At 43.5% G+C, this 9,609-nt stretch overlaps 1 protein-coding gene across 4 annotated transcripts in view; it reads left to right on the top strand.

Annotated features, from left to right (window-relative positions):
* The window catches only part of SCAPER (S-phase cyclin A associated protein in the ER), a 454,172-nt gene that overhangs the window by 34,500 nt on the left and 410,063 nt on the right, over positions 1-9,609 (top strand). For all 4 annotated transcript variants that reach the window (XM_019504422.1, XM_019504423.1, XM_019504424.1 and 1 more), the window contains one exon: positions 6,254-6,324. In XM_019504422.1, the coding sequence (XP_019359967.1) occupies positions 6,254-6,324 (71 nt within the window). The remainder of the gene's footprint in view (positions 1-6,253; positions 6,325-9,609) is intronic.

Genomic DNA, 9,609 nt, shown 5'->3' with positions numbered 1-9,609 from the left:
TTTCCCCCCCCCCCCCCCCCCATGGCTGCTGTTTTGGTTTGGTTTTTTTCCCTTCCCCAGTATATCCTGTTCATATGTCCTTAGCATTAGTTTCTTCAGTTCATAAATCCTCTCTGCCTCTACTTCCTTCAAAAAGTATATACTTATTCTATTTTCCCCCCCTCAATTTTTATTTTGGGATTCGTGGCTATTTATACATAGTGGTATGAATGAAAGGACAAGTGTGAGAAGAACTGCAGCAGAAATATGACTCCTTGAGCAGAAGAAATAGGTAACATAGGTGGATAATGAGATTTCAGAAAATGGATAGAAACTACTGAAACCCCAAGCAACTTTTCTCTCATCTTTTGGAATAATGTACCTTGTCGCCGAATTTATACGTTTTAAACTGTGGAATTGGCCAGTACATATCAAACAAAACTGAACAGTCACAAATCAATACCTGGATATTGGCCAGTAACAGCCAGTTTCAACTGTTGGAGCAAAGAGGCTACTTAAACAGGATCTATTAATATGTAGCTGACTCTTCACTGTGAGGCAGAATAAGCAACAATACAATTGAATTCATATTTGAAAATAAGTCCTTTTTACTCCAGAAGAAGGTCTTGTTTTAGATTTATTTGCAAAAAAAATAATACTTTCTCACAGTCTACTCCAAGAATAATTCTGTGTTTGTCAAAACTAGGTGGAACAAAAAGGGTATCTAGACTTCTACTTTAAAAGTGAGCTTATGATTGTGTACGGGGACTGCATAATCCTTATTTAGTTTTAAAAAAATGTGAGGGTTCTTCATACAGGAATTCAGTAGCTGTGTATTTTTTACTTACTTTGTGCCTACTATACAACTTAAGGCACACGGATGAGCAGTACACAAATTATATTATAGAATCGAATCTACTACAATCAACTAGTATTACTTAAATATTCCCCATGAGTGCTCCTTCCCTTTAAATTAAAATAGTTTATACATACTTCTAATTTTAATAAATATGGACATGACAAAATAATTGTGTAATCTTATATTTGTAATGATCCCTTTCCCGTATTCCCTTTTTGTTTGAAATCTTTGTGGTTCCATGTGTAGTCTGCCAGCAGAGTTCACTGAAGGTTTGTGAGCTAGTGGCTTGCAACTTTTTTAGATTTGAGGCACCCCTTGGTGGGCTTGAGGTACCCCTTGATAGGCTCAAGTGATCCCACGGAATATGCCTGCTCTTAGTTTTCATTTGATTTTTGACTACAGAAAAATAATAGAGCAAATCTTTGGGGTAAAGAATTAAAAAAGCTGACCAAAGAATGTTTTTGACACTAAGGACTCTTATTTGAAATTTCTGGGTTTATCTTTTGAAGAATGTTTGCACACCTAACGGTGCTAACATTGACATACCACATCACCCTTTAAAGGATCTTAAGGCACCCCAGAGTGCTGTGGCACCTGGTTGAGAATCATTGTTATAAGATTTCAGGGCAGAGAATGTATTTTATTTAGATGAGAGATTGCTTGGAACACTTAGGCACTTGAAAAAGAATCTTTTTGTTTAAGAAAAGTCTTGATAGAATGAATAGGCCTTGTAGCATGCGATGGAGATCAGATTTTGGCTTTGTTGGACCAATGTAAGGAGCATCTATCAGAGTCTAGCTGAGCTGTGAATGCAACAGGCCAAGTAAACATTAGGAAAAAGGAATTCTTTCATTCTTTCAAAGTCTCAAATTGTGAATTGTATTTAAATTAATTAGAAACTAGTGCTGTCTTTGGGTAAAATGTTCTGCTAAATGACATCGTAGTTTTATAAATGTAAACAGTGTTGTAGAAATCCATCCTGGAGATGAAAAAAGCAAATATGAATTGATTATATACTTGAAAACACAGTAGTTTATCCAGTCTTTTACTCTTGCAAGACCAAAAAAAGAGTCTCATCTACTGTCACTATGTGAGCTTCCAAAGTAATCCAGCATCCAATAAGATTGCCGACTTTAAAATAGGGGAACACTCCTTCAGTTAGGGTGTGAAGAAACAATCTGTCTCCTGGTTGCTTCCTACACAAACAGCATCACATCTATCATACTGAAATGGGCTACAGCAGCCAACTTTTATCCCGTTGTTAAAACAAACAACTGTTGGATTCAGTGAAAAAGATGTAGCATAGAAAGCTATCGGCATTGGGACAGCTCTGCAACTTCCACTTTCTCGGTGTCTCCCAGAGAGCTTGCATTCAGAGATGGGGAGAGGTGCTAGGACACGACTAGAAGATGGTACTGCACAACAGCTGCATAGTAAAAATGGGCAATTTCCTAATCCAGTACTACCTTTTGAAGCCCCTGGCAGATGATATATTTGTGGTGTGCATTATATGTGATTATCACATGACACATTGTAACATGCCACCTGGCTGCATGTTAAAATTTATTGCAGTATGCTTTATGCCATGAAGTTTCTATAGCAACTTCTTGCAGCTGATCCACCATTTTTATCCAGGAATAAATTGGTTTAACACCTGGCCTGTTACAATTTGTCATGTAATACTGTCACAAACCTACAAGGTTTTGAGGGAATTATAAACAGTTTGAGAAGAGATACCTTGGTGGTAGAGTTTTAGTTTTCCTTATCCTGGCATGTACCTGGTCTTCAGTTTGAGAAGTTTGGTGAATGAGTGTAGTGTATACTTTAGTCAGTTTCACTTTTATTTCTAAAACTGGCTTTAGTTAAGTAAAATATCTTAATTTACTTGTGTTTCTTGCTTTGGTTGGCCTAATATTTTTAAGAGGAATTATAAAACAAGTAATATAGATTTGTCTAAAAATTAAAGGCCTGATTCTGTTAAGATGCTGGAGCAGCCCAAAGCAGCTATAGCTGAGTGGTTGAGCCAAGTTTATAGCTGCCTTTCATAACTAGAGGAATACAGAACAGCTGGAACATATCAGCAAATTTTGCCCAAACGTTTTTATAAAAAACTTAGTTTGACAATTCTGAAATCCAAGAATGATTTTCAGTCTGGTATTTCAGGGAGCTATATTAAGTTCATGCATGTGTTTGTTTGGTTTAATTTAATTAAATAATCTTGAACTTTTCCTTAGAAGTATACCTGTTGTCAGAAAGTACCAGCATGTTTACTATACCATTAGTATTTTGTCTTGCTTGCACACAAGACAGGATGTGGTAACTTTTTACATATTCTTCATTTATGGAAGGTTAAAATATCAGATCAATCAATCAGAGGAATAAATCAGGAAAAAAACGTAAAATAAAAAGTTGTAATGTTAAATTATCTTTTTAACTAAACCACAGAGATCCCATTCTTCATGAAAACATTTCACGAAAGGAATATTCTTGTGCACTAATTCTGAGATGACTCTGTTGGCTTAAATGCATCGTGCTTTTTTTGAAGAAATAGGCTTGATATTTTTGGTTTATTGCTTATAACTTTTGTGATTCTAGTACTTACTGCTAGCTAGGGATGTAAATATTGTTTAAAAAATTACCTTTTTTTTTAAAAACTTGTATCCAAGGCCAAATTAGCCAAAACTAATTCCAGATCCAGGAGTCCAGAACCATAAGCCCCTCTACTACTGGCAAACATCCTCCACCCACACCTGGGGCTTCAATTGTTTCCAAAGCCTTTAGTGGGCATCCTACTTGCAGGCACAAGCCCAGAGGCTTGGGGTTCAGATGCCCCCGAATTTTGCCTGCCCTTAGCCATAAGGCCCTTGGAGCAAGCAAGGGAGGAGACACCCATTTCCATAAAGTGGGCTTAAAGCTGCTGCACCTTGGTGGGTACTGAACCACATCAGAAAATCAGTTCTCCCGGGGTGTGGTTCAGGAAAACTGCCTTCATGGACACAGATACAACCCATTTAACCAATATAATTAAGGGAGGTTAAACAGTCCTGTAGCAGAGGGGTAAAGCGGTGTGAAGGGCTGGGGCCAAGGGTGATATGCAGGAATGTGGCAGGTTCTGTCACCAGCCAGGACTGGCTGGACTTCAGCTGCGTGGTCCCTTCTCTGTCTGAATGCAGCCAGCACATGGGTTGGCACTGCACTTCTCTTGCTTGGCTGAGTGCTTGCCCCAGTGCCACAGCTCCTAGTATTGGGCGCTCAGCACACAAGTGGATGCCTCTATCTGCCACATACCTCTGGGATTGGAAAGCTGCTGGAGCCCAGGGGGTGGGAGGGAGGCCCCACCTGGGGGTTTTGGGCATTTGCGAGCTGGAGGCATTGCCTGGGCATGGCGCAGCACTGTTGTCCTGGCAGGCAAGAGCCCCAATGGATGCTATGGGGGTGGGAGTGGGGTATCTGGCTCCATGCAGCCTGCTACTGCTGCACCCAATGGTAATCCCACTGCTGCGCTCACTCCTATTTAAGTCTTGCCAGCTCTGCCATGCAACTTTGTCCAGAACCGCTCCTCCAGGTAATGGCTAGTTACTTCCCTGTTACAGCAGCTGCGTGATGCTGCAACCCAGATCCGTGCTGCCTCCTAGGCAGCCCCTGCAGAAGCCACTTCCCCTGACAGTGGGCAACACCAAGCTGAGAGTTAAACAGTAAACTTTAAATGGTATAAATATAATTACTGTTTAACCTTTTACATCTGTACTGCTAGCACATTCAGCTGAGACTGGCTGGAAGAGAAATTTCAGGAACAGTGGGTGCGTCTACCTGTGCATATTTACTGTGCAGTAATTAGAGGTGCACTGATATATCGGTTCATATTGTATCGCCAATTAAAAGAAAATTGACATTATTGGCAGTCATCTTTTTTTGGCCAATGTGGTTGATAATGTCACTGATAAATGATAAGTGTATGCATGCAGCTGCACCATGCACGCGGTTAGAATTGCAGCCTGGCAGCTTGGAGAGCAGTGTCTGGCTGATAAATCTGTGTGGGGGAAGGGGCAGGGTGGGGGAACTGCGCCCCTACAATGAGGTAGGGAGTAGGGCTGGGGCAGGGGTGGGTGCTGCCCAGCCAGGGCAGGGTACAGGGCAGAGGCGCGGGTAGATGGGGTGAGGCAGCTCCCATTGCTCCAGGGGATGGGGTGAGGCAGCTCCCATTGCTGCACGCACCTCTGAGGGTAATGTAGGGGGGCACGTGTCTCTTGGATCTGTGTGTGGCGCGAGGGTGGGCTGCCCACTGCAGACTCGGGGCATTGGCCTTTTCCCAGTGCGGAGCTGGTCCAGAGCTGCGGAAGGGGCAGGTGGTGATGGTGCTGGGAGGCGGGGTGGGAGGGCTATGGGGTGGGCTACAGCCACTCCACAATTTTCCATAGCCCCCCTTTCTCTCTACCAGTGCTGCCTACTGCTCCACCCTGCTGCTATCCACCCTGAGCATAAACCCTTCCTATTTGCAGCCACAGGAAATTAAAATGTTATAATTAAGTGACAGAGCAAAATATGACTTTGCCCATAGTATGTTATTTGCTCAATATTGTTGCACATGTGCCAGCCAAGTTTGGGGGTCTGCCATAAGACCACTGATGTCTTTCCTTTCTCCACATCTTGAAAGAAGGGTGTAAACCCACTATCTAGCTGTTTAAACAGTTCAGGAAAAAATAGCAGCTAAGCAATTACATTTGTTTTCCAAGAAAATATCCCTTATTTCAATTCCACAACAAATGTTGGAATTAAATAACAAATAAAACTTAACAACATTCAGATTTTTTCATGGTACATTGATTTCTTTGAAAATATGATGTATTTTGGTTTTTGGTCATAACGACCTGATAGTCAGAAAAACAGACCCCATTTGTAAGAAGAAAAAATTCTGTCTTGTGTTCATATTTGCCAACTTTTTAAGCTGTTTCTTCCATCATTTCCTTCAGTTAGAACTGATGAAAATGTATAATTCAGTATGTACAATTGGGGAAATGTTTCTTAGTTGTTTGAGTGACATTTTAACCATGATGGTCCAGGAAATAAGCAAGAGCCAAGTATTTTTGTGGATGATATCTTTTATTGGAGCAACTTCATGGTTGGGATAGATTGAAACAAGCTTTCAAATGCTGGGCATTCTTCTGCAGGTCATGCACAGAAATACTTCTTAATTTGTAGTCAGTCCCATTATCTTTTATGCACTGTTAACAGCACACAACAAATTGGGGGGGGGTTATATTTTAGAATATTATATCTATTTCAAATAGATAGTTAGACAATGAAGATTCTGCCTTGAGCAGGGGATTGGACTGGATGACCTTCTGAGGTCCTTTCCAGGCCTATTTTTTCTATAATTCTGTGATTGCTGATAAAATTTATTTGTTCTCTTCATAGGAAAGTCTAAAGGGCACATAGGTGGAAAATCCAAGAGGGCAAATCAAGGGATACACAAAACTGCAAAACAGGTAGGTATGCATGCTTAGCTTTTTCAGTTGGTTTCAATGCTGTACAGGCAGTCCTTGACTTAGTTTTTTGAGGTACAATGAACAGCACTTATGACCTTTATAAATTGACACCATGTTTTGAGGTTTCAATGTGGGTTTCTACTTTACGATGCTGGATACAGTTGCATCCAGCTGGTAAGTCTGGAAGGGGCTGCAGGGGCAGATCAACGCCCCCACAGCGAAGGAGGGATTCGGGCTGGGACAGAGGCTGGGGCAAGAGCTGCCTGGCAGGGGGGCTCAGGATGAAGGTGTGGCTCATCTGAGGGGTGTGGAGGGGTTGGCTCCTGCCACTGTGTCCTGTTGTTCTGGGAGCTGCTCATCTGGGAGGACACCGGAGGGGGGGCATGTGCCCTAGGGTCTGCGTGGGGTGGGCAGTGCTGGGATGCACTGCGCTTCAGGCAGGCACAGCAGCATTGGGAGTGGGGGCTATGCTGTGCTGCTGCTCACCCCACCAGGGTGGGGCAGACATGGGACAGAACCGCTGTACTGCCTCTGGATGAGCGGCTCGCAGCGGCGGGAGCTGCTCCCCACTGCACCTCCCGGATGAGTTGCAGCTCTGTCCCATCCTGGCTGGGCGAGTGATAGGAGGCAAGGGGGGGGCATGTGTTCCTGGATCAGGGTGGGATGGGTGGTGGAGTGGGGGCTATGGTGGGGCTGCAGCCACCCAAAAATTTGCCATAACCCCCACCACCCACCCGGAGTGCAGCGTGGTGCAGCCCCAGCCCCACCCATGCCGCACAGATCCAAGGGCACATGTCCCCCCACCCCGTGCCCTCCCAGACGAGTGGAGGGAACAGTGGTGGGAGCTGCCAGATGAGCAGCTCCCAGGCCAATGGCATGCAGTGGTGGGAGCTGCCCCACCTCCTCCCTGTGCCTCCCAGATGAGCTGCGCCGTTGTTTCATGCCCTCCTGTCGCGGCTGGGCAGCACTTGTCCCAGCCCCAGCTCTGACCCCTCCTTCACTGCAGTGGTGTTGATCTACCCTCTGCACCCCTTCCCTTCCCCTTTCTCTTATGGCTGCATCCAGCTGGTAAATCTGTATTGTGTGTGGTAAAGGAACCAATCACTTATTTATAACATTGTAGCTATAGAAAATTGGTTTCGAGTTGCAATGTTTCAACTTAAGGCGCAGTTTTCAGGAACCAATTGTATCGCAAGTCTGAGGACTGTCTGTAACTGAAACTTGAAATGTTATGAAATAGATGTAATACTCCATTAACTGAATATTGTGTTATAGATGTATCTATATCCAAGTATAAAAAATTTTGAAAGAACAAGCCGATTAACATGGAAGTTAAAATGCTAGAATGAAAGTTGCTTCTGCAGTCTAAATTCCTCCTTTTGTGTGTATGCATTTATAATGCAGTCTTTAAATGATCACATACAACCTTTTCCTGTGGGATCTGTGCCTTATTTAGTGCACTGACTGAATGATACCTAATGCTCTAGGTGGCTTTGTTTTTGGGAGAACAGGAGAGAGATTGAGGAAGGAGGACCCTGGAGTCACTATTGCTGTCCTACACCCAGCTTTCTTCCTCATCTCCTGCAGTCAGGATCACATCTTCAACTCTGCTGCAGTATTAGTGATGGGCACATATGTGGACTTTACTAAAACTGCCATAGGCACCATCCTCAATGCTTCATCAAACTGTAGGTAGGGCAGGGCCCTCACGTAGAATCTCCTATCCATTTTGCTGGCGATTGCCATGACCGTTGGCTGTGAGATCTCCATTCCCTTTTCTATCCCTTACTCTACTGTTTCTAGCTGGTCTCCCTTCTCAGTCCTCCTCTGCTGAGCAAGCATGATCTTACCCTTTGCCAAATGTTCTCTTTCTACCAGAAAGTTACCACCCAGCTGCTGGCATTGATACTTGTGTAGGTAACCAGTTTATGATCCTTTTATTGGGTCATAGTTTGTTGGCGGAGCCTCTGTACTCCAGGCAGTAGGGCCCCGTTTTCTTTTATTAAAGGGAAGACCTTCTTGATTTTAGGCCCTAATCCTGAAGTCTGATCTATAGAGGGTAGAATCTTGTTAAAGTAACTGAGGCTCCATGTAAGTGGGTTTACATGTACACGTCTAGTTGGGCAAAGGTACTATCTTCTTCACTATCAGTATTTAGTTTAATTAGTTATGCTGGGAGGTTATGAAAATACTGAGAATTCAGATATACCTTTTCTGTTGTGATCCTGCAGGCTTGCACTGAAGTGTTGCACAAGTATTGGATTGTAGAAAGGTAGAAGCCAGGTGTATACAAAATGGAAGGGTTTTTCTGATTTTTCGTCTCCAAAGTAAGAGAGAAATGAACCAGAAATTGCCTCTGCTGTGTTAAACTTGGACAAATAAAACTTTTAATAACTCTTTCCCATGATCTTATCAGTATAATCTTCCTCTTGTCAGGATGTTGGCAAATTTACTATCAAGAATTTATTGGCACCAACAGAATAAACATAAGCTTCATAACTCCCAGGGCTGCTGCTTTTAGCAGACAAAGGGATAACTTAGTTTTCCTATGTAAAAAAACTGAATCTGTATTTATGTCTTTTCATGCTTCAGTTTAAAAAACACAGAGAGGATGTCTACAGTGCAGTCAAAGACGTGACTGAAAATCATGCAGGCATAATTGAGCTAAACTAAAAGCTGGCTAACTGGGTACTGGTAACAGTGCGGTTGCATCAACACAGAATTCAGCTGAAGTCTGGCCAGCTTCTTGGGTGGGGTTTGCAGTTGCACTAAGCTGCAGGCTGCCAGGGCTACAATGTATTAGTACCTGAGCTGTCTACTTTAAAACTAGGCTGGGTCTACATGACGTGTAGTCACACTTGGACTGCAAACTGGACATATTCAGTTTTCAAAAAAAGCCCAAGATTTATTGTATGTTTACAAGCATCTGTGAATGATTTAGTGCTTTAATACATTGCACCAGTTTTAATAGGCCTGTGTGAAGTGGCTAGTATTTGCTTTGGATTCAGATTTGGCCTATTTGGGGGACAGTGATTCGATTTGGTGATTTGAATCGCTGTCCCGATTCAATTCCGCTGAATCTGATTCGGAGTTTCGGCTGCTTCTGAATCGGCTAGGCCCATCCCCCGCCCCCTCCCAGCCTGGCAATGGCTGCCCTTGGCACTTGGGGGGCAGGGGGAGGAAGCCCCAATTCACCAGGTGCTGCTGGGTGGGGGGCAATCCCTGCTGCCCCCAACTGCACCACACTGGGGGGGGTTCTGCATGAGCCCCCCTCCCCCTCGCTCC

The sequence above is a fragment of the Gavialis gangeticus genome, unplaced genomic scaffold, assembly GCF_001723915.1.
Source record: "Gavialis gangeticus isolate Ggan-Ray unplaced genomic scaffold, GavGan_comp1, whole genome shotgun sequence".
In the NCBI taxonomy this organism is placed as follows: Eukaryota; Metazoa; Chordata; order Crocodylia; family Gavialidae; genus Gavialis; species Gavialis gangeticus.
Note: the sequence above shows the minus strand (reverse complement) of the source record. Positions and strands in the feature narration are given on the sequence as shown.